Source organism: Tachyglossus aculeatus, chromosome X4 (genome assembly GCF_015852505.1).
Source record: "Tachyglossus aculeatus isolate mTacAcu1 chromosome X4, mTacAcu1.pri, whole genome shotgun sequence".
Lineage (NCBI taxonomy): Eukaryota > Metazoa > Chordata > Mammalia > Monotremata > Tachyglossidae > Tachyglossus > Tachyglossus aculeatus.
The window spans coordinates 57,456,940-57,481,658 of NC_052098.1; the positions used below are offsets into that span (position 1 = coordinate 57,456,940).

Sequence of the window (24,719 nt, forward strand, 5' to 3'; positions counted from 1 at the left end):
GCCCTAGCTTTGAACACAAGCAGCAGGGGCAAGAGAGGACAAGGGGTGAGTTCTAAGCCACTCACTGTAATCACTTCCTCATGGAGGTTCTCATAACCTAAGACTCCTCGGTTGGTCCCGGGTGGATATGCCACCCGTATCAGCCTTAGGACAGTGCTTGGCACATAGCGCTTAATGGATACCGTCATTATTATTATTCTCAGCAGCTGCAGCCAGTTCACAGCCTTAAATAGTAGTGGCCCAGGAGCCCACTACTTAAGGCTGTCTACACTGAAGTCCACAATGGTGTCTGGTGCTGGATTACCAGGCTACTTGTTCACCATCATTTACAGCTCGGGCAGCTCTTCTTTCCCACACCCAGTATCTTCTTGGGAAAGAAACTGACCTGTCTTCCTGGAATTACTGAAGAGTCTGTTAAGTTCACAAAAGGAGGTTGTGCTTTTGTTCAACAGAATTTTAATCACAGTTCAGTGAAATGAAATTTAAAGCACAAGTGAGGGCCCAGTTTGAGGCTCTTGCTCTCCTGCCGCTCATCTGCCTTGGAGAAAGTGGAAGAGGAAAACATGCACTCACAACAATCAACTTTAAAAGACATGAAGGTTGGGCCAAGAAAACAAAACCCAGCAACAGAACCAATTTACTGACCAACTTTTGGAGAAAATGAAGAGAATGCCAGTTGTGTTTCCACTCTACTTTAGCGAGACAGTGGGGCCTGCTTGAGGGAGATCAGAACGGAGCGCATACGAGAAACATCTTTCGCCTGCTTGCTAGACTTCGGGTTAAAGTCACACAGCCGAGCGAGACGTTCCCACTCCGTGCCCGGAGAAGTTTCTTCCATATCGTTTACAAAGGCCTCTTCAGCTGCCCTAGAAACATAGAACATTTATTTTAATATATATCAGTCACTCCTTTGCCTTGCCCCTGGCCAACAAGCGATGAATCGAGCTTGTCGCTTCATGTTTTGTGTCTCCAAACATAACCCCACTGCCAGGATGGATGTGAAACACAAACCTCATCCACTATGCATAAGCAGAGCAAGAACTGCTGTGTCAAATGTTGGAATACAGGTGTTTGGTTTAAGTTGATCTTTTGACCTTATTCCCTTGTCTCAAAGACTGAGGACACTGTCCGTGTCTTTGCAACTCTGAATTACACCATACTGTAAAGAGACTTCTCCTATGAGAACAGGCAAGTTGGGTATGCTCTGGGCAGACACTGCTAAGTTCTTGAAGATTTAGCCTCCCTTCACATCTCAATTTTAAAGAATTCCATGGCCAAACTGCTGATTTCCAAGCCTGTAAAACAGCAGTCAGAGCTCCGTTGCTTGTATAAGCTATGACATTTAAGGCATAGGAGGTTAGGGTTCATAAAGGAGATAACATTTCTCTGGGGGCTAGCTCAATACCCTGTGCACAAAACCACACACAAATATTAATGTTCTTTTTTGGCATGGTGTTGCTGCAAGCATTCTTTCAAACCAAGCACAGTCCCTCACTTCAACCAGGCAATTGTAGTGAGAATGTATACCTTACAGAATGAGCTAGGGGGGCAAGAGGGAAATACACCCATCTACTCCAACAAGCAATAATACCAATAAAATAAAAAGCCAAAACAAGAAAAAACAAAATAATGACAATGACTCTCCCATGAACAGGTCCAGCACACTTCTCCAGGGTGAGTCCATTACAAACGCCACTGAAGACACACTGCTACTTTGTGACAAGACAATTTAGGGGCAGTGAGAAGATTTTACTTAACTGTTCTAGGCTGTAGCAAGGATGATTTATGTTTGTGCTTAAAGGTGGAGAGGAAAAGAAAAAGGAGAGAAAATTTAAGTCAGATATAGAGAATGAAAATGAGTTTAATGTGATGGTACATACACCAGACAAACACTGTCTGAATTCAGGAAACATGCTGCCAGTTGTACTTTGCCACAATTACATTTGTTTTACATCACAATCAAAATGAAACAATTCAGTCTTTCCACTTTTGATGTCAATTTCAAATGTTTCAAAACCAAAGTCAAATACCACCTGTAAATCCAGCATTCCACAAGTCTTGTTTGATGTGTCAATAGATAGTCCATTAAAATTCAACTTTACTTTGCAACCAATTAATTCACAAAAGGATTCCAAAGCTTGGCCTTCTCTACACCCACTTTCACCAATGCCCCTCAAAAACTTTTACAGCTTAAGTTCTTGGTCCTTCAAGTATGACGGCGACAATTATTGGAGAATGTGATCTTGACAATTTTTAAGGTCATCAAAATTCATAACTTCACCAATTCTAGTATTATAGCAGGAATTGTGAGCAGTCACACATGCCCTCTTAAAATTATTAGTTTTACGGTGCTAAAAATAAGCACATTGTGCAGAATGAGTTCAAAAAAACTGAATGTTCTCTGAGACCCTATACAATCCAAATCTTTCAGTCCCAGCTTGCCAACCCTGCTAAGGGCTCGTTCCATCTGTTTAAATTCATCATTTTGGATAAAACAATTGCCTTTAAATCAACAATAACTGTACCAGAATAGAAAGAGAATTAGTTTTGCAACATACATATAACCAATCACGTCAGCGAAGGGTTGCTTGTAGAAAGCTTCATCTGCCACCCTAGGCAGCAAGAGGTCCAAAAGGCAGGCAAGCAGGCAGGAAAAAAGAGAAGATATTGAAAAGTCGAGAAGGCCAAATATCTTCATCAGGCAAGTGACAGTGATACCATATCAAAGTCTCCTATTAAGAGTAATTTCAGAGTGATTGCTTCAATTCATGGTTGGTCTTTTTCTAAGCCATTAATCAACTTTCACAGAGAAGGTCCCAAAGGCTTAGCCAGTTTCCTTTCACTAGCATTTGAGAATGGCTGAAAGACTAAAATGTCGCCAGAATCTGGTTGAGAGGGTCATTTCAGGGACCTACACATAGTCAAAAAAAAAAAAAGCCCCAGTCTTCAAGAATTAAGCACCACACACTAGCAAGCCATAAGCCAGAACCCTCTTACATAGCCAAGAGAGGTACCACTTGGCCTAAACCCAGTTTTCCTCAAACAGCTTCACAACCACAAGGGCTAGACCCAACGCTACCCAAAATGGCACACCCGGGTTCCTGACCTCACATCCGGGCAGGAGGGGCTTCACTTGGGCATGATGCATTCACACAGGCGAGGTTGTCTCAGGAGTTTACAGGGCACGTAGACGTACAGTAGCAGCAAAACCACATGGTCCTCTAAAGCGGGTTGGGGGAGAGGTGTGTGTGTATTGGTGGGGGGGAATGGGGGCAGAGGGACAGCATATGGGTCACTTCACTCAGCCTGAGTCCATTCCCCTTCACTTCCGGAACTTTCCTAAGTCTCAGGGTGGTGGAAGAACAACCCTAAAATGACCCACTGGCCTTACAGCAATTGCATTCCTCTTATTTTGACAATAGGTTTAGCTGGAAAGGGAAGGGCAAATATGTGCAAATGCCAAGGCCCTACAGGAACTGCATGTTAAATAGAAAGGAGGTGGAACAGTGCTGACTCAGGAATCTGCAAATCCAATCGACAGAAAGCTTGCCATTCATCAGTTTCAGCTAAAATAGAATAGTGCACCGTAAGGAAGTGTCAGATTAAGGTGTAATCACTATAAAAGATCAGCGGCAAATTGGTTTTAGTCTATAATGTTGCACTAACATCTGGACCCCTCTCACCAACACAAAACACTATGAAATTACAGCAGTGCTTTGGCATTAGAATTCACTAAGATCCAATTCAATTGATATGGCCAACTTACTTCCAATTTCAGAAGAGGCAAGTTGCTTTACAGAGTTAAAGCACAAGAATAAAGGAAAGGACTAATCGAATTTTTCTGCAGGAACCAAGCGACAAGTAGAAAGGTCTTCTAGTCTCTGGTGAATTACGTATTCCACTCAAGTGACCTTTGAAAGGCAACTTGTTTGGTTTGTAGACTGACAATTGTTCTACAAGTCATTGTCATCTCAATAGGACGTCTAACCCTCCCCACACTTCATGATCTTTTTATTCTCTCTCAAACGCCATTTCCATTTCACTTTTTCATGTTGAGTGGGATCATCGCAAATGAAAGCCAGAAGCCAATCAGGCCAAGAGGCACATACTGTCATTTTTCCCCTGCCTATCTACTCACTTGATGTACTCCATGCCCCAGTGGGAATATGACTGGCAGGACTTAGAGTGTGAATGGCACTGCATAAATCAACTTTTATGAAGATTTTCAGTCCTGAAGTCTCAGGACCGGGGTTCATTTGACGAGATAAACTCCACCACAATAATTTTATTTTATATGGTCCAAAGCCATGCTGGGGGCCAATCCCAAATTTTGGGAATCCCGAATGCACCCCTCCCCCCTGCAAAAATCTAGAGCCACGCTTAAACAGACAGAACTTTTCCTTTCCATGAAGAAGTGATAGGACAATGTGATTCGGCCTAAACCAACTGCCTAGCCTAGCAGTTCAGCTGAAGGGGTGAAGAGGACCCGTCTTCCCTTCAGGAAGAGGTGGCAAGCACACATGTGTGTTGTCCTTTTGCATTTCTGGGATTCTGTGACCCAGACCACACCTTCAAATGAAATCCTTATTTCCAAGTTATTTAATAGTATTATCCAAAATTGTCTTTGGATTGAAGTTCTACTTCCCCTTCATCGAGATAAACAACTTCAGCATTTGAACTAAAATAAAAGTAATGGTTTTTGGTAAGCACTTACTAGGTGCCAAGATAACCAGGTTCCACATGAAGCTCACTCCCTCTAAGTAGGGGGGAGAACAGGTATTGAATTCCCATTGTGCAGATGAGGGAACTGAGGCACAGAGAAGTTAAATCATTTGTCCCAGATCACACAGGCGACAAGTGGCAGAGCTGGGATTAAAACCCAGGTCCTCTAGCTCCCAGGCCTGTACTCTTTCCAACTAGGCAACATTCCTTCTTTGGAAGCAGTTCCCAAGAATTAAGCATTTTCAAGTGATTAAAGAGTTGTTTTTAGCTTCAGACATTTCGGGGATCTAATGTCCTTACTCTGGTCTTCAGAACCAGTTTTGAGACTGGTCCACCTTTCTAGAGAACCAGCTTGTTAATCAGTAGCAGTTGTTGAGCACCTATTGTGAGCAGAGTGCTATACAAAGCACAATTATCATATATAACCCCTTTTCTCAAGAAGTTTACAATCTATACTGAGGGCCCAAGGGGTTAGGCAGTGCACAGAACCTTAATTCCAGGTATTTACATATGTCTGCACACAGTTAGCGCTCAATAAATAGGACTGACTGAATTGGCACTGCCCACCACAGTGTTATTTAAAACACTCTCTTGGATAAGAGTTCCCCTCCTTTCAAAGATAATTTAGAATAGGCAAGAGTCCTGGAAGAAAGCCAAAGTTACCTTTTCTACAGGTGAAACTATTCATTCATTCATTCATATTTATTGAGTGCTTACTGTGTGCACAGCACTGTACTAAGCACTTGGGAAGTACAAGTTCACAACATATAGAGGCGGTCCCTACCCAACAGCAGGCTCAGAAGGGGGAGACAGACAACAAAACATATTAACAAAATAAAATAAATAATAGTAATAATATAATAATAATAAATAAAATAGAGTAAATATGTACAAGTAAAATAAATAGAGTAATAAATATGTACAAACATATATACAGGTGCTGTGGGGAGGGGAAGGAGGTAAGACGGGAGGGATGGGGAGGGGGAGGAGGGGGAGAGGAAGGAGGAGGCTCCTGGAGGAGGTGAGCTCTCAGTAGGGCTTTGAAGGGAGGAAGAGAGCTAGCTTGGCGGATGGGTGGAGGGAGGGCATTCCAGGCCAGGGGGAGGACGTGGGCCGGGGGTCGACGGCGGGACAGGCGAGAACAAGGCACAGTGAGGAGGTCAGCGGTAGAGGAGTGGAGAGTGCGGGCTGGGCTGTAGAAGGAAAGAAGGGAGGTGAGGTAGGAGGGGCCGAGGTGATGGAGAGCCTTGAAGCCGAGAGTGAGGAGTTTTTGCCTGATGTGTAGGTTGACTGGTAGCCACTGGAGATTTTTGAGGAGGAGAGTAACATGCCCAGAGCGTTTCTGCACAAAGACGATCCGGGCAGCAGCGTGAAGTATAGATTGAAGTGGGGAGAGAAAGGAGGATGGGAGATCGGAGAGGAGGCTGATGCAGTAATCCAGTTGGGATAGGATGACAGGATGATAGGATAGTAGCATTTGGATGGAGAGGAAAGGGCGGATCTTGGCGATGTTGCGGAGGTGAGAGTGGCAGTTTTTGGTGACGGATTGGATGTGAGGGGTGAACGAGAGAGCAGAGTCGAGGATGCTATATACCTAAGGATAGATAATTCTAAATGTAGATTTGTCACTGATACTTCAAATACAAGTATATTTCTAGAGTTATATGTCATTAAGATACAGCTAAGTTACAACCAGGTATCCATTAGGCCCATTCACATCATTTTGATGGCAAGTGATTCTTGAGGTCTCAGAATCCCAAGGCTGACCAACTGACATGGACGTTTTCATCCCCCCCAAGTATGCTGTCTACCTTGACCTTACCTGTTGTTCGCTTTTGTTTTTCGCAGCTGTTCATTCTGTCTTGCATACCATTCATTTAGTTCCTTTACTGCTTTATCTTTCCATTCCATTTCCTGCTTCCGGGAATTGGCATCTAATGAAACACGAGAAAGTCATTTTGTAAGTTAGAACTAATTCTGGTGTATTCCACCAAAGAAATCCTATGCAGAGATCGTTATCTGTGCTTCCCTTTGTTAGGCATAGCACACAGTTCTTGATCCTGCTATCCATGAAATATACAAAACCAGTCTTACAGCCTAATAAATCAACAAATCAATTTGCTTCTCAGGACCTCAGGACCTTTTGCTCTTCCTAGGTGTCTGCAACCTTCGAGAAGAACAGATTTTACAGGGCAATTTAATTTGTCTTATGGTGGCATCCCATTTAGAAGAGAAAAAGCATTTATTCTCTCCATGCCCCCCCACCCCAAACAAACTGGCCCATAGCTGGTTTGTCTATGCACTTGGGTCTCTAACCCATAAGGGTTAGACCCATAACCCTCTCTTCCTCCCTTCAAGGCCCTGCTGAGAGCTCACCTCCTCCAGGAGGCCTTCCCAGACTGAGCCCCTTCCTTCCTCTCCCCCTCGTCCCCCTCTCCATCCCCCCATCTTACCTCCTTCCCTTCCCCACAGCACCTGTATATATGTATATATGATTGTACATACGTATTACTCTATTTATTTATTTATTTTACTTGTACATTTCTATCCTATTTATTTTATTTTGTTGGTATGTTTGGTTCTGTTCTCTGTCTCCCCCTTTTAGACTGTGAGCCCACTGTTGGGTAGGGACTGTCTCTATGTGTTGCCAATTTGTACTTCCCAAGCGCTTAGTACAGTGCTCTGCACATAGTAAGCGCTCAATAAATACGATTGATTGATTGATTGATTGAACCAGCAGGGTAGCGTTTGGATGGAGAGGAAAGGGCGGATCTTGGCGATGTTGCAGAGGTGAGAGCAGCAGTTTTTGGTGATGGATTGGATGTGAGGGGTGAATGAGAGAGCGGAGTTGAGGATGACACCAAGGCTGCAGGCTTGTGAGACGGGAAGGATGGTAGTGCCATCAACAATGACCCAAGTTAAGGGCTGGCAAAGCCACTTCAAGCTATAGGACAACATCCACTTCCTAGTCTGGCTATTCAGGCCATTACTCTAGTTTCACAATTGTGGAAATGGCAACATCACAGTTACCAATCAATGATATTTACGGAGCACTTAATGTGTGCAGAGCACTATACTAAGCACTTGGAAGAGTACAGAGTTGGTAGATAACAATCTCTGTCCACAAGGAGCTAGAAGGGGAGACAGGCATTAATATAAATTACAGATAAGTATCTTGGTGCTGTGCGGTGAGAATCAAGTACTTAATGTCTCTAGACTGTAAACTCTAGATTGTAAACTCGTTATGAGCAGGGAATGTGTCTGCTAATTCAATTATAGTGTACTCTTCCAAGCACTTAGTACAGTGCTTTGCACATAGTAAGCACTTAATAAATACCATTGATCAAAGGGTACTATGCTGATGTGTTTTTGTGCGGGAATACTTAGTGAGCAGATTAAAGTAGGGTTTATCAAAGACAATCTTCTGTTGAAATGAAAGTGGTTTTTTTGTTTTTCTTTTTTTTGGGGGGGGGGGGTTCCTCCCATTTTATCACAATGTAGGAGCAAATATTTGTAAAGCAGCCTGGCCTAATGGAAAGAGTCCGGGAGTCAAATGATCTGTGTTCTAATCCTGGCTCTGCCTACTGGTCTGCTGTGTGACCATGGGCATGTCAACTTCTCTGTGCCTCAGTTACCTCATCTGAAAAGTGGGGATTAAGACAGAGCCCCACATGGGACATGGACTGTGTCCAACCTGATTATCTTGTAACTACTCCAGTGCCCGACATATAGTAAACACTTAAATTTCTTTTTTTTTTAAAAAAAAGGTCAGGCAGAGTGGATGATGAGAATAATGAACAGATATGAAAAAAATAGACTACTTTAATTCATAGTGATTAAGTGGGATGTTATAATTTGCAGCCATTTTCTTCAGCACCCAGGACAGTATTTGGCACAAAGAGATGATTAAGTGACTCATGCTTCAGAGAGACATGAAAGTCAAAAGCAGGGCAGCTTCCTATTAATAAATTCTTAAATAATTAAAAATGGAAGAGGAGCATAATGTAAGTAATTTGTAAATTCTCCCCCTTCCTTCCTCCACACATCCCACCGACCTGACCTCTTCTTTCAGCATCCTGGGCCCCAAAGCCTTAGCTTCCATCTTGCCCCCTGAGTGAAAAAGGAGGCTCCAGGAGAGAGATGAAAGAGAGTCAAAAGCAGGGCAGCTTCCTATTAATTCCTAAATAATTGAAAATCAGAGACACGGAGGTGGCAGGATTCCATGAATGATCACAGCAGCCCCAAAGTGAACTCAGGAGCAGTGTGGTCACATATATAAGATGAATATTTTTTGTTGAGTTTCTCTTAAGAGTGATGGGGGGGCGGGGAAGAGGGGTCAAGTGTAGCTCAGTATAACAAATGAAAAAAAGCAATCAAGATGATATTGTGATGGAATTACTGTCATCCATCTAAGATAATTCCTCTCCTGAAAGTAAGATGTGGCACAGCATAAGTTTCAAAGTTCATAATTACATTTTCATAATAAGTTTATACCAAAAAGTCTTACTAACAAATTAAGAGGTTGCAATTAGTTTAGTGTCCATGGATGGTAGAATGATAAATCCCCACTGTTGCAGAGAGTTCTATGGGCTTTAGCTACCTCATTCTAATTAGGAGCTAGGGGAGTTGATTTCCCCAGAGGAAAAATTAGAGTATAAAGCTTAGAGATTAGAGGGACTTGGTGACTGCCTGAACACTGAGGAGCAGCCCAGTGTCAGAATTGATGCCTAGAGAAAAGAGAACAGGTGAGTTGCAGGAATGAAGTAGTCACTTGTTTGCTTCTGTGTTGCTTGTGTTCAGATTTTATTTCATTCTTTGGGATGGAGCAAATTCTAACTCAGTAAGCAGCCCCAATTTTTAGTGCACCCATCTACTGAGACCCCAGAATATACATAAATTTGTCTTATCTGACATTTCTCAATCAGAATGCTGTAGTAGTCAGCACTGGAATCCTACGGGGAACACCTTCAACCAGTGGGGGTTTACAACAGAATAAATATCCAGGCCCTTCGCCACATAAGCTCTTCCAGGGAGTTTTAGTAGCACTATGTTAAGAGAGGCAGGGCAGCAAACTGCTCCCTCTAATGAAACTTCAGCACGGAAAAGTTTCCAAGGACTGGATAAGACTCAGCTAACAGGTTTCTCTAAGGACTTCACTACCCCTCTGTATGACCAATCTTCCTGGGATCCATCGACCAATCCTAAGCTCTTGGGAGAGTACAATACAGTTGATAGACACGATTCTTGCCTTCAACAGATCAATGGTATTTATTAAGCACTTACTGTGTGCAGAGCACTGTATTAAACACTTGGGTAAGTATAATAGAGTTGATAGACACAATCCCTGCCCACAAGAAGCTTACAACCTACAAGGGGTGAGAGCAGCAGAATGGCCTAGTGGAAAGGGCACAGGTCCGGGAATCAGAGGACCTGGGTTCTAATCCCCGCTCCACCACTCGTCTGCTGTGTGGCCTTGGGCAAGTCACAACTTCTCTGTGCCTCAATTACCTCATCTGTTAAATGAGAATTAAGATTGTGAGCCCAATCTGGGAGATGGACTGGGTCCAGCATGATTATCCTGAGTCTACCCCAGCACTTAGTACAATGTCTGGCATGTAGTAAATGCTTTAATACAAAAACAAAACAAAACGAACCCCAACAACCACCTCCACACACACAAAAAAAATTAAAAACTACCCCGCTCTGATCCACAATTGACTAGAACTTTTGACAACAGGAACCTCTTATTATCCCAGCAGGCCAGATAAAACTTGTACTGTGCATAAAATAAGACAGTCCCTTCCTGGGTAGCTGTAGCATGCTCACAGGCTTGGCTGGCCCATGACATTATGGCAGAATGACGGTGCATTTCTGCATCCAGGTACAAAGTGAAACAGTTTCCTTTATTCTTCCTGATACAGGATGGCGTGTGAATTAATAGTTCACAAAGAACAGTTTGCAGTAAGTTTTTCATCCTCAGAGAGACAGTTTCAAAATTTCACCCCCAAAACGAGAGAAGTTTGCATCAGGGTTTACTAAAGTTACTTTGGTACACCAAGAGTTTTAGGGGATTTTTTTCTTTCCTCCTTTATATTTCAGAGAAATACTTCAGGCAAAAAGTTGCGATTCATGTGAAAGGGTTCAAGAGTACTTAAACTTTGAATAGCTGCTGAATAGAAACCAGTGTTATATAATTAGATCTCACTGTGATCAATGTATAGGTGTACCATGCTTGTAGTCTCAGTTTACAGAATATTTTACTCAGGTTTCTGAGTGTTTCATTTTCCATTATAGACACAATTTAGATTTCTGGTACATCAGTGGAGAAAGGATTATGCTTCAAATAAAACTAATTAAATTGAAGAGATTTACATTGATATAAAAAATTTCACTGTAACCATAGGCTGAAGAGAATGACCAAATTCAATTACGGCTTTGGTGAGGCCTTGATCTAGGGAAGAGGAAAAAAGGCGGTAGGACAATCACAAGCAGGTCAGTTCCATTTTTCTTTAAAAGTTACAGAAAAACATGCATATTCACTTTATTTGCAAAATGGAATTCCTTACCAAGGATCTCCAGGCGTGTCATTTGTTGTTCTCTCCATTTACGGATGCTCTCTGGTTCTGATCTCACTCGACGTAGTTGTGAAAGAGCAGATGGTTCCATACTTTCCTTTCAAAACAAAACATACTTTAGTTATATAATCTACCTTTTGAGAACAGGTAATTCTTTTCAACACAGTACATTATTTGGGGTTAACGAGACAATATTTTACAGTGGCAGGTAAAGGCCAATCGATTAATGGCAGGCCATCAGAAGTCATTGGGGGTTCTATTAGGGTGTCCCAACTGCCATGTTCTTCTATCTTCAAAAGGAAAAATAAGGGCTTTAAGTGACAAGAATGTTCTGTGTGAACATCAATGTCCAAAATCACAATTCACACCTGCACCTCATTGCTTTGTAATGGAATAACTCAGAGTTAAATGCTTAGAATTCAATTTGACCTGTCGACTTGGTGAAAGTATATTTATAAAGTGTTTCAACCTTTAAGTGATCTTCCCTACCACCATTATATGATCTGCCCTTAGGAATTTGGGGAATTCTAGAAAAGAGCATGAATGGGAACACCTTAGGTTCTACGAACAGGTGGCATTCATCTCCCAAATATCCTTCTTGACTGCATTTTAGCCCTGGTTAAGGGGTTTTGCTAAATGCCGTCTCTACTTAGTTAACATTTTCTCTGGCCATTGCCCCCTTCCACTACATTCATTCAATCGTATTTACTGAGCGCTTACTGTGTGCAGAGCACTGTACTAAGCGCTTGGGAAGTACAAGTTGGCAACATATCGAGACGGTCCCTACCCAACAGTGGGTTCACAGTCTAGAAGGGGGAGACAGAGAACAAAACAAAACAAATTAACAGAATAAAATAAATAGAATATGTACAAGTAAAATAAATCGAGTAATAAATATGTACAAACATATATACATATACATGTATATATATATGTACATGTATATACATGTATATATATACATATATACAGGTGCTGTGGGGAAGGGAAGGAGGTAAGACGGGGGATGGAGAGGAGGACAAGGGGGAGAGGAAGGAGGGGGCTCAGTCTGGGAAGGCCTCCTGGAGGAGATGAGCTCTCAGTAGGGCCTTGAAGGGAGGACGAGAGCTAGCTTGGCGGATGGGCAGAGGGAGGGCATTCCAGGCCAGGGGGATGACGTGGGCCGGGGGTCGATGGCGGGACAGGTGAGAATGAGGCACGGTGAGGAGATTAGCGGCAGAGGATTGGAGGGTGGGGGCTGGGCTGTAGAAGGAGAGAAGGGAGGTGAGGTAGGAGGGGGCGAGGTGATGGAGAGCCTTGAAGCCGAGGGTGAGGAGTTATTCTTTGCAGCTTTACTAAAATGTGTGTTTACATTCTTGCCAAGCCTCGCATTAAGGAAAACTTGCTGCTTAAGTCCTCACTGGGTTGGGCGCACGCACATCCCGTTTCTTCAATACTGTGGTGCCTTGTATCCAAGCAGGTTCACATTGTTGCCCAAATGTTGCCTTATAGCACTCTAGCCAAAGACATGTAGTGAAAATACATGCTGTGGCAGAACTGAGTATTTCCTAGTTCACATGGAAAATAATTCTAAGGACCACCCACTGTTTGGCTTTTCCTGTTGAACGCCAGCTCTGCTGATTTTTCCAGCAAGTAGCTTATTTCTGAGCAGTGAATCTCAATTTCTAGTCCTAGTTTACAATAAATACATACTGACGGTTCTTACAAATAATGCAAGTGTGCTACCACTCAATTACTGGAAACTAAAATATTTTCCTTTTAAGTAGAATTCCTTAAAGCAAGGCAGGTTTCTAAAGAGTTCATAAAATGCAAGTTCTTTCTTATATTGATAAAATAAAGTCCTAAAACAGGCAAATGGGTAAATTAAGATGTACTTTTAGTATTGGGGGCCCTTGCTATGAAGTTGAGTACTTTATTTTGGCAATAAAGTAGCTTGGCACTACTGTCTATGAGATAGTTCCCTTTGCTGCAGATCATGTTACAGCTCTAGACTCCCTCTTGTTCTGTAACGTACCTTTTGGTTCATTACTACATCCCAACGTTCAATATATCATCTCAAGTCCAGATGTAGCAAGGGAGCCCTGTCCTTTTATAAATTAGTAACATTAATAGTGCTTATTTAACTAGGATAGTTTTACTTTGTTACCTGATAGTATTCTCCGTTCATCACTTCTTCATTAGTATCTGCAAGACAAAGGATCAGTGTAAATATCAAAGCTGATCAGAAATGCTATGACAATGCTTCATTTGAGTAAACTGCTAACAGATGGACAAGCTGGCTTCTTGGAGCCAACTGTTTTAGTGGGGGTGGGGTGTGTGTGTGCGCATGCATGCGTGCAATTATATCAGTTATACATGGAAACTCTTACTCAAGGAATGCAAAATGCACGAGTCTACTGCACAAACACTGCAGCGGGGGTGGATTATATGAATTATATATATTATATATGGATGTTCTTATTCAAGGCAACTCAACATGCAGGAATGTACTGCACAAACATGTAATGAGGAGGGGTTTTTTAAAAAATCCCAACTAAATCACCACCCTATCCTCCAGCCAATTCAGCAGCAGAGGCAGGAAGTCAAGAAGCATTAAGATGTGGCATACGGAAGCCCCCCTGTTGAAAGAGGATCAACCCAAGAATGGCTGCTTAACAATCCAACTAAATCTCTTGAAGACATTTAGTATTTTAGATTTGATGGCTTTATATAGGAAATCCCCCTATAATTCCGGGTGCCCTCGGAAGACCACTCTTGACATGTCAGCTAGCTAAAAGAACTATGATTTAGGGAATATATTTCACTCTACTGACTGTCTACTTGGTCAAAACTAATCGAGCAGCTGACTTGGTCTTTAGAAGTCTTATCTGCATTGTTTTTGAAGTAGTTCAAAGCCCCCAGTGGTCTTTTTCCTGGCCTCGCACTGAATTCAGTAAACAAGAGATCCATTTCACAAATAGGAACTCAAGGGATTTTACCTGGAATAGCCCCTAGAAGCCTTCAGCTTTCCTCGGAATGCTCTACCCCTAGCCAACACTGCCTCCGGGCAGTTAAACTCTGGTAACTTTATTGACCCATGGGCCTTGACTCCTACTTTTGTTATTTTGTGGCTCTGTCTTATGGGCTGTAGGTGACAGGGAACATCATGGCCTAGGAAGAGCCCTTCTCCAACCAGCCTCCTTTTCTTCAAATAGTAAGAGACAGGGAACTAAGACAGAAAGCAATTGTGGTAGGCTGTGTCATCAACTAATGGCATTTACTGAGCAGTTACTATGTGCAGAGCACTTGGGAGAATACAACAGAACAGACACATAAGCTTACAGTCTAGAAGGACTGACCATGTTACAGTTATACCCGCACCACAACAGTAACAGTATTCATTGAGCACCTACTGTGTGGAATGCACTGTTCTACAGCCCTGGGAACATATGAGTTAAAGAAAACAAAAAGGCAGTCCCGTACTTAGTGTTGGGGGTACATGAGTCCCACATTACATTTGGGAATGAATATGCTCGATGATGTAAACTCCCCTTAATGGAGCTTAAATCATCTGGTTGATCCTACTGACCATAAAGGCATCTCAATACTACAATCTGGTAGAGTTAAACTAATTCAGATTATCTGGGGGTGGGTGCGGCAGAGATGGGGGAGTGGGGCTAAGAGTATGTCAATAATTCACTTCTAGAATTCTCTGCTGCTTATACAAGTCAAAGAGAATTTAGGAACAGTTTTTAGCTATTCGTGAGCCCTCCCGAGACAAAACTATTGGATAATATGTGGGTTTAAACTGTTCCAGCTTGCAGGGGAAAACGGATTCTTCGTAGATAAGCACCAACATCATTTCTTTAGTATAGGCTAGATGGACAGTCAAAACTGGAAGGGAAGATTGGGAAGGAAGGAGCAAGAATGACTGAACTAGACTCCCAGAGTGGGGTCACGCTGCCACTACTGCAGCTGGATTTAGGTCTCAGTTGTTTCATCCACAAGGTTAAAAAACAAAAACAAAAAACCAACCCAAAGGCAACGATGCAATAGATGCCAAGCTTCTTCCCCCATTTTGGAAGGGCATTATTTAGGAGGCTGAATAAACAGGCCAAGTTTTTCAAATTAGGTTTTCCTTCATTCAAGGAAAACAGCTACTTGAAGTTTAATGGCCACAATTATCCACGACTATCAATCATATTTATTGAGCACTAAGTGCAGAACACTGTACTTAAAGGCTTGGGAGAGCACAACAGAATTAGCAGACACTAGTGCTTTATTTCGAGAGTCTGGTACTAGATCATTAAGGGACCAAACAGGTACTACCAACTAGGCAAGCGTGATTAAGTGAGCAATTAGCCAGGGGAGGGAAAGTACTTACCTGCCACTGATGCTATGACTGCCATCGGCATACAAGTAACCACAGCCATGTTACTGGCCCCATGTGGGCTAGCTGAGCCAAAACTGCTGTTATTTGGGCAATAGCACCCTGGGAAGCAGCGTGATCTAGTGGAAAGAGCACAGGGCTGGGTTCTAATATCAGCTCCGCCACCTGTCTGCTGTGTGATCTTGGTCAAGCCACTTAAATTCTCTCTGCCTCAGTTACCTCATCTGGAAAATGGGGATTAAGAGTGAGAGTCCCACAAGGGATACGGACAGTGTTTAACTTCGCTAGCTTATATCTACCCCACGGGCCTGGGAGTTGGAGGACCTGGGTTCCAATCCCAGCTCTGCCGCTTGCCTGCTATGTGAAGTTGGGCAAGTCACTTCATTTATCTGTGCCTCAGTTCCCTCACCTGCAAAATGGAAGTTTGAATCCTGTTCTCCTTCCTAGATTTCCTAGACATGTGGGACCTGATTATCTTGTATCTATCACAGCACTTGGCACAAAGTAACCACTTAAAATACCAAAATTACAGTGCCGGCACATAAGTGCTGAACAAATACTTAAGCAAGAGAATATCGCCAATTAGAGGATGGACTTTCCCCACCGATGCTGATTTTTGTGGGATTTCCACAGGATACCACTGTTCCCCACCTGCAAAGGCCAATGCTGACTTTTGGTTTTCCCAGGCCAGCTGCTGCTGTTTTGTTCTCTATGGTGTGCTTTGTTTTCTGTTCCTCTCTCACATTGTATCCAACACATCATGAGAAGAAAACAGGGTGCTATGTCTGGTTTATCCTGCTGAAAAAAATTCTTTCTGTGACTGCCAAATTAACTCTCTCAGAACACTGCTGTTAAAGTGCATAGAGGGGAAAGAGACAAGCGAAGGAATATTTAGACAGGATATGGAATGAAAGAAAAAAAAAAAGAGGGAAGTGAGGGGCAAATCCAGAATAGCTCTACTGATTTTTAGGATCAAAAAACTGGTAGCTTTTTGACTCCCTTGTGAAGTAAAACTTTTACAGGACCCAAATGACAAAAATTACAGATGAATGTTAAAAAAAAATATATCAGTTAAAACCGAAAAATAGAATCTTATGAGGGGCAAAGTAGAGACTAGGATAGGAGAATTTGGGCAAGGAAGAAATCTGCAGGCTAACTGGGCACACAGTAAGCACTTAAATACCACATACCAAACTACTCCAAGCACACGTGAGGCAACTCACAGATCCCTTACCTCTGAACCAAGAGTAGCCAACTCTTACTTTCCTGGGATGAGGTAAAAGATTTTGCATATTTTATACCCAGTTTGGATAACTGTTACAATGGAGGGTCTGAACCAAGTCTCTCCTAATATGCCTGAGTATGTAGGAATTGGCTGTAGTACCTTATCTAGTGATCATTTTAAAATTTCCCTTCCTCCCTGGAAACAGGGTCTGTTTTAAAAATTAAAGATTGGTTTAAACTATTTTGGTCTTGTCTCTAAATAATAGTACTGGTTAAGTGCTTACTACTGGGGTAGATACTAGATAACCAGGTTGGACACAATCCCTGTCCAACATGGGGCTTACAGTCTAAGTCAGAAGTAGTAGGATTTAATCCCCATTTTACCATGAGGTAACCAAGGCACAGAGAAGTTAAGAGACTTGCCCAGTCACACAGCAGGCAATTGGCATGGCCAGAATTAGAACCCAGATCTTCTGGGTTTATTACAGCAGAGCATCAGTTTTCCAGTTGAGGACATACGCTTAATCTTTAGATTCTTGGAAGGACCTTAACAGTGGAGCAAGCAGGTGAAGAATCCCATCACCTCAAGTCCCTGAGAAAGAAGTTCTAGGTTCTCTAGCAAGCTAGGAGGGGATTAGGGAGTCCAAGCTCCTCACATACTTCCCTCCTCCCAACTCAATTCTCAGGTAAACCAGCCTCCTCCTAGGTGGGTGAGAGGGCCTGCATTATTCAGCATGCAGGGTGATCTACTGAGTAATAGAAGCAGGAAGGCTCTCTCCCTCCTCTCCATTCAAATTCACACAACTCTCTGCCTTGCTGGGCAGTCGGAAGGAGGTGTCTCCTGCCTCTCAGTAAGACAGAGGTCCATGGCTGAACAGCAGCAGAGAGGGAACTGGGTTCACGCCTGCGTTTTGGTCAGCTAACAAGACATTTGGCTGATCGTTCTACCACATGACGCTTGGACATCAAGGTGACATCTGTTCTAGTGCAGTGCTTCCCCACTGGTGTGCCAGTTTTTATTCACTGTCATCTAATTAGCCACACTGTATGTGCTGGTACTAGAATGGCCATCTGTCCAGTTGCCCTCTGTACAGTCGTGGACACCTTCCTGCCTGATATTTTTCTTTTAAAGCACTAAGCCTCTTCACACTTCCATTCCTACCACCAATCTGAAAGCAGCATGGCCTAGTGGAAAGAGCACAGGTCCTGTAGTCAGAGGGCCTGGGTTCTAATCCCAGTTCTGCCACTTAGCTGCTGTGTCATCTTGGGCAAGTCACTTCATTGTGCCTCAGTTTCCTCATCTGTAAAATGGGGATTACTTGTTCTCCCTTCTACTTAAGACTGAACCCCACATGGGACAGGGACTCTGATCTGATTATCTTGTATTTACTCCACTGCTTTGTACAGTGCTTGGCACATAGTAAACAGATAAATACCACTAGTATTACTATGGCCAGGCAGCAGAGACCTAGAAGGAGAAAGCAAAGACTCTGGAGTGGGAGGTGAAATAAGACTGGGGTTTTCCCCTCCTTCTAGAGAAAATGTTCTAGATTCTGCAAACTCACAAAAGGTCCTGTATGATAACATTACATAATGTTGCATAACCCACATAACGCACGTAACAAAATGAAAAGATCACTTCCAGGTTTTCAAAGAGGCATCATACTCACAGGTGCTGTCAATGGTCATCCCCGTTGGCACACTGTTGAACCTGCAAGGTTTCCCAGGCACGAACCTGGGAGAGACCGATGCACAGGGCCTCCAGAACCAAGGCTGTGTAGCTGCTGCTTCTGCTGCCATGGATTTGGTGGGGTGGCACTCGTACAGACACAAACAGCACCAAAGGATACAACAATGGGGGTATCGGACAAGAGCGATGGGAAGCACTAGCCTACCAGAAAGGGCATTAGACTTCCAATAAGTCAATGACTGGAAGCCCAATGTTAGCTCTGCCAATAACCACGGGAAGCAGCATGTCCTAGGGGAAGGGGCACAGGCCTGGCAGACAGAGGCCGTGGGTTCTACTCATGGCTCCGCCACCTGTCTGCTGTTTGACCTTAGGCAAGTCACTTAACTTCTCAGTGCCTCAGTTACCACATCTGTAAAATGGAGATTAAGACTGTAAGCCCCATGTGTGACTTGGACTGTGTCCAACCTCATTAGCATCTATCTACCCCAGCGCTTAGTTCAGTGCCTGACATAGCACTTAACTTGAAATAACATTTAAAAAAAGAAAAAAACGGTCCTGAAAGGACTGGGCAGGAACAGTAAAGTCAGCCTGGAACCATCTCAAACCCCAAAAGGGCACCATGAGCCCAGGAATGCTGGCTGCTCTCAGTAGCCTTAGGCTCCAGGTTGACACCCAACCCTCTGCTGCTGGGTTTCAATCTGCTTGTTCAATTAGCTCCCTACCTTGCAAAACAGATGCCCTGTAACATCCCACTTAATCAGTACGAATTAAAGCAGTCTTGTTTTTTTCAGCTGTTCATTATTCTGACCAACCATTCGTGCCAGACCTTATTTTTTTTTATTTTAAATGGTATTTGTTAAGCACTTACTTTGTGCCAGGCACTGGACTAACTGCTGGGACAGATACAAGATAATCAGACTGGACACAGTCCCCATCCCACATGGGGCTCAATTATCCAAAGTCACATAGCAGACTAGTGATGGAGCTGGGATTAGAACCCATATCTCCTAACTTCCGGACCCGTGTTCTTTCCACTCAGCCTTGATAAGAGGATAAAGTGAGATGGGAAAATGTTCCTCGGGAAGATATTCTATGGATCCTGGATATCACTAAGTTAGAATGTCTTTCAGATCCAATGGGTCTAAACTCAAATATTTCAATTACTGAGTATTTCCTTCAGTCAAAAACCTAAGATGGATTTACATTTCAGAGCTATCAGCTTCAGTGTTGAAGATAGGGTTTAAAAATCACAAATTGGATAAGATAGTTCAAAAGGTCAGAGTTTGAAAAAGTATATCTCCCTCAAAGACTTGTTAAAACACACCAGATATGAAATGAACTTGCTTCTGGAAACAATTTAAGCTATACAACATCCAGTAAGAGTGTTGGGAGTGAATAGGGAATGGGATGGGTGTCAAATTTATGAAGTTGTTGTAAGTACAGAAAAATAGTATTCCAATAAAACATCTCTATCTAATTTTCAATTTCACAACTCAAAGAGGAATAGCCTTCCTTCAGCTGTTCATAGCTCAAAGGCCAGTGTGCAAGGTAAAACCTAAGGGCAGGTTGAAAAATTTCATGAAGTCTACTGGTAGCTGACTCATTAGCCAGATAATTATGGGACAAAGTACTAACAGCAAATCCCTTTAATTCAGCACAGCCAGCTGTAGATCTGTTAACTAACCATCTTTTTTTTTTGCTAAGGGCCAACTCCAGCCCTAAGAGTTCCTCTTTGGATAAGTGAGCCCCATGTGGGACGGGGACTGTGTCCAGCCTGATTATCTCGTATCTGTCCCAGCAGTTAGTCCAGTGCCTGGCACAAAGTAAGTGCTAAACAAATACCATTTAAAATAAAATAAAAATTAAGGTCTGGCACGAATGGATGGTCAGAATAATGAACAGCTGAAAAAAACAAGACTGCTTTAATTAGTTCCTCAAGGACAGGTATTGAGCCTTTCACTTCTATTGCATGTTTTAAAGTACCTAGTAGGTTGTTCTGTCCTCCTCATAATCCACAGCATTTATTTTGAAGACAGGGTATTGTTTCAGTGAGTTCATGTTCTCCTTTTTGCATCTTTATTGGAACAGATTCCACCCAACTAAAGCATCTGCTAGGTCATTCAGGGCTCTTGTATGGAACCAATGGCACAAAGTACCAAAAGGGGTTTATTTTTGCACTAAGATTGCTCCTTTGTATGTGTTGGGCTTGCCTTGGTCAGTTCAAGCTTTGGTACTGAAGAATTAGCTTAAAAAAAAGCTTGACCCATGCACACACATGTTGGGGCTTTTTAGCCATCTCTTACTGCTGAGGCTTTTCCCCTGGCCAGAATTATGAAACCAAACTCCAATATCCAATGTAAAAATAATTAGAATAGACACACACACATACAGTTTCATAGGTTTGATATGGGAGGGAGCAGAGAAGAGTTTAAGTCAAGGACTTTTAAGAGAGCTCTTTGTCTTAGAGAACTTGACTCTTTTTTAAACTAAAGCCCAAGAGTGTTTTGTAATCACTGTCTTCCCAATACTTCCTGGAGGTTAATTTTTTCCAGTTAACTTGCATACTTTTAAGGGTCCTGCTTAAGATAACTAAACTGAACTTTTGACTAGGAACGTACCTTCTTACTCAAACTGGATTAACCTTACACCACCTTCTCAAAATGCACTGAGAAGGTTTACTCTGGCTTGGGAAGGGGAAAGCTTCCTCAATCAATCAATCGTATTTATTGAGCGCTTACTGTGTGCAGAGCACTGTACTAAGCGCTTGGGAAGTACAAGTTGGCAACATATAGAGACGGTCCCTACCCAACCGTGGGCTCACAGTCTAGAAGGGGGAGACAGAGAACAAAACCAAACATATTAACAAAATAAATACAATAGATATGTACAAGTAAAATAGAGTAATAAATATGTACAAACATATATACAGGTGCTGTGGGGAAGGGAAGGAGGTATGGAGAGGGGGAAGAGGAAGGAGGAGGCTCAGTGTGGGAAGGCCTCCTGGAGAAGTACTTGGGGAGAGGGCAAGATAGTCTTAAGAGTACCCTTTGGGGAAAGGATGGATAAGTCCATTAAGAGAGCAACAAGCCACCTCATACACTCATGGGATTTTAGCAGCACAAAAAAGTGTGTAAAGTTTAACAATTTCCAGATATTCAAAAAGTTCCAAAAACATCCCACAATCATAACAAAGTTCATATTAAAAATACCCCAATTTATATTTTCAGTGTAATAAATTCAGTGACAATTTAAGTGATCTTCAAAATAACCTAGACTGCCAAGATCGCAAGTTTAATGCCTTCTCAAGTGTACAGTAACAAATACATTGTTGACATTTTACACTGTTGGTGAATTTACCCTAACCTAGAGCTCCAACTTCACAATCCAGTAGTTCAAAGAAACTGATCAAGGAATTCAAATTGCTTAAACCAACTTCTGGGCTACAGTGAAGGCTGTGCTCCTGACCATTTCAACTTACCTAACTTTTCATTCTAAATGCAATATGCTGCTAGTTTCCCCACTTCCTTTTAGTTTAAAATTAGAATATATTAAAAGTACAAAGGTTATCAAGGAATATTTAACTCCAGTAGCTAATGTTTACTACATTCTTTCCTCCCACACCCAAGTATCTCACCACTATACACCCCCCTCCCCAGATAGCACGTCTTTGCTGGAAACAAAGTGTCTTTCAGCACCTTATCTTTAAAGCAGTATCTGCAAATCTGTAGAGTGTGTTGGCTTCCAACAAATACAAGCAGCAGCGTGGCTCAGTGGAAAGAGCACGGGCTTTGGAGTCAGAGGTCATGGGTTCAAATTCCGGCTCTGCCAATTGTCAGCTGTGTGACTTTGGGCATGTCACTTAACTTCTCTGTGCCTCAGTTACCTCATCTGTAAAATGGGGATTAAAACTGTGAGCACCCAGTGGGACAACCTGATCACCTTGTAACCTCCCTAGCGCTTAGAACAGTATTTTACACATAGTAAGCGCTTAATAAATGTCATCATTATTATTAAGTACAGTTGTTCTCATATCTTCACAATAAAAACATAAAAATGGCAACAAACTTCCAGGGAATAAGTGAAAGATTCAGGGGGCACTAGTGCAGTACCGAAACAAGCAATTAATAATGTGCCAAGTAAGCACTTAACAAATGCACTTTGTTAAACACTGAAAAAAGGGTACGCGGCTAATCAATTTGGACAGTCCCTGGCCCACAGGGGACTCACAATCTAAAGAGAGGGGGAGGAACGCAGACGAGAAACAAAAATAAATGAATAATACCAACCCCCAAAATAAGAGCTGTGATAGCATAACTCATAGTGAGCAGTTTTCAGGCCCCTTCTCTGTTGCAGTAGAGCCTATCTGGAAGTTATGGTGCTGCTCCAGCTTCTGCCCATTAAGGCAGCTCTTCCTAATGTGGATAAAGGAAGCCAAATGATCTTGCCAGGGGAGTAATCATCATCAATCGTATTTATTGAGTGCTTACTGTGTGCAGAACACTGTATTAAGCTCTTGGGAAGTACAAATTGGCAACATATAGAGACAGTCCCTGCCCAACAGTGGGCTCACAGTCTAAAAGTAATGGTAATACTCCAGTCGAGCAGACTGGCTTAATAGGTAGTATGCTCACATATTTCAAGTTCCTTTCTGAAAAACCTAGCTATGGTTTGTTGGCAACAGAGAGGCTGCAGATTACATTCGGGGAATTAAGTAGCTTAGCTGGGGAAAACTAAGGCTTTGCGAACTAAACAGATCACACACATCTTTATCACGACCTTGGAGTGTGCTGGGATACCACCTAGTCTATAAAATGCAGGTCAGATGGGCAATGCTCAAAATTCCCCTACCTGTAATTTACTTCAATGCCTGTCTCGCCAGCTAGGCTGTAAGCACCACAATAGTAGGGTTTGCATCTACTTTACTATACTTTCCCCCAAGCAAATACTACAGTGCTCTCTGCACAGAGTAGGCGCTCGATAATTGAACGAGGCTGGTTAGGCCTATCTTTCCAATCCGGCAAAACGACGGTTAAGTGACTCGGGCCGGTAACGCCGAACTCTAGGTAATAAGTCACCGTTGCAACAAAATTAACTGGTGGCGATCGCAACTGTGGGCCATCTTAGAAACTGGAAGGGCGGTCCAGCTCGAAAGCAGAGTCAGGGGCCAGTCCACTCGATCCCAAACTAAGATTTAATATAAACGAAAACGTCCTCCCCTCCCCCTGAGTACTGTGAAAGGCATTGAAAGCACCACGACCCCGTGGGATGGTTAGCACCCACCCTCGGAGATTCCTAAATAATCATCACGGCATTTGTCAAGCGCGCTCACTAGGTGCCTGAACAGGTTGCGGGAGACGAGGCTCTCGACTCGTTTTTGCCAAGTGGCAGCCGCCACTTCATCATCATCATCATCAATCGTATTTATTGAGCGCTTACTGTGTGCAGAGCACTGTACTAAGCGCTTGGGAAGTACAAGCTGGCAACATATAGAGACAGTCCCTACACAACAGTGGGCTCACAGTCTAAGCCACTTGCCCGTCGGCTCCGCGGAGCCCCTTTTGGGGTGGGGGGCGGGAAGAAGGGGGGAGCGAATCGGCCTCTCACCGGGGCCCCCGGGCGGCTCTCCCTTCATGGAGGTGGGCATCTCGCCGCTCTCCAGGATGCCGAAGCCCTCGTCATTCTCGATGCCCGCGATCTCACTCTCCTGCTGGGCCAGGAACGCGGCGGCCGGATCCTCTTCTCCGCCGTCGGCCACGCCGTTGGCCATCAAGAAGGTCGATTCGAACTCGGTCATGGTGAGCGAGCGAGCGAGCGGCGGCCGGGCTCCAAACGGGCCACAAGCAGAAGCGGCAAACCGAGCCCGGCGGGCGGAAAAGCCAAGCCGCCACGGGGACGGGGAGGAAAAAGTGGGAGGGAGGGGGGGCGGGCGACGAAGATACTCGAGGAGGAGCTCGGCCAATGAACGGCCTCGAGGCCCGGACGGCCACCCAATCAGCGACAGGGCGAGGGCGGGCTCCGGCCCAACCTCGTGATTCTGGGGAGTCCCGTGAAGGGCGGCCGTTTGGACCAATCACCGCCCGGGTGGGCGTTGCCTAAGGGATTGGGAGCGCGCGGAGCGGGCCGAGCCGGGCCTGGAGGG

General features: G+C 43.4%; 1 protein-coding gene across 4 annotated transcripts; it reads right to left on the bottom strand.

The window, feature by feature from the left end:
• Nucleotides 1–439: 439 nt before the first annotated feature.
• Nucleotides 440–24,431, bottom strand: CLTA (clathrin light chain A). 4 transcript variants are annotated; one of them, XM_038769867.1, is made up of 7 exons: nt 24,185–24,404; nt 13,444–13,481; nt 11,289–11,394; nt 6,545–6,656; nt 2,559–2,612; nt 1,759–1,794; nt 440–866 (listed from the first exon to the last, which is right to left on the bottom strand). In XM_038769867.1, exons 1-7 carry the CDS (start codon nt 24,372–24,374, stop codon nt 695–697), a joined length of 708 nt encoding a protein of 235 aa, XP_038625795.1. In that variant the 5' UTR covers nt 24,375–24,404; the 3' UTR covers nt 440–694. The 4 variants fall into 4 exon arrangements, with proteins under 4 accessions (XP_038625795.1, XP_038625798.1, XP_038625796.1 ...); XM_038769870.1 differs by lacking the exon at nt 24,185–24,404 and adding an exon at nt 15,661–15,807; XM_038769868.1 differs by lacking the exon at nt 2,559–2,612 and having other exon boundaries at nt 24,185–24,431.
• Between the last annotated feature and the right edge of the window lie 288 nt (nt 24,432–24,719).

Coding starts and splice junctions, on each gene's coding strand:
- CLTA (XM_038769867.1), bottom strand. CDS start 24,374: ATGACCGAGTTCGAATCGACCTTCTTGATGGCCAACGGCGTGGCCGAC. Junction 13,482..24,184: donor AGAGCCGCCCGGGGGCCCCG/GTGAGAGGCCGA, acceptor TTTGTCTTGCAG/ATACTAATGAAGAAGTGATG. Junction 2,613..6,544: donor AAAACAAAAGCGAACAACAG/GTAAGGTCAAGG, acceptor CTTGCTGCCTAG/GGTGGCAGATGAAGCTTTCT.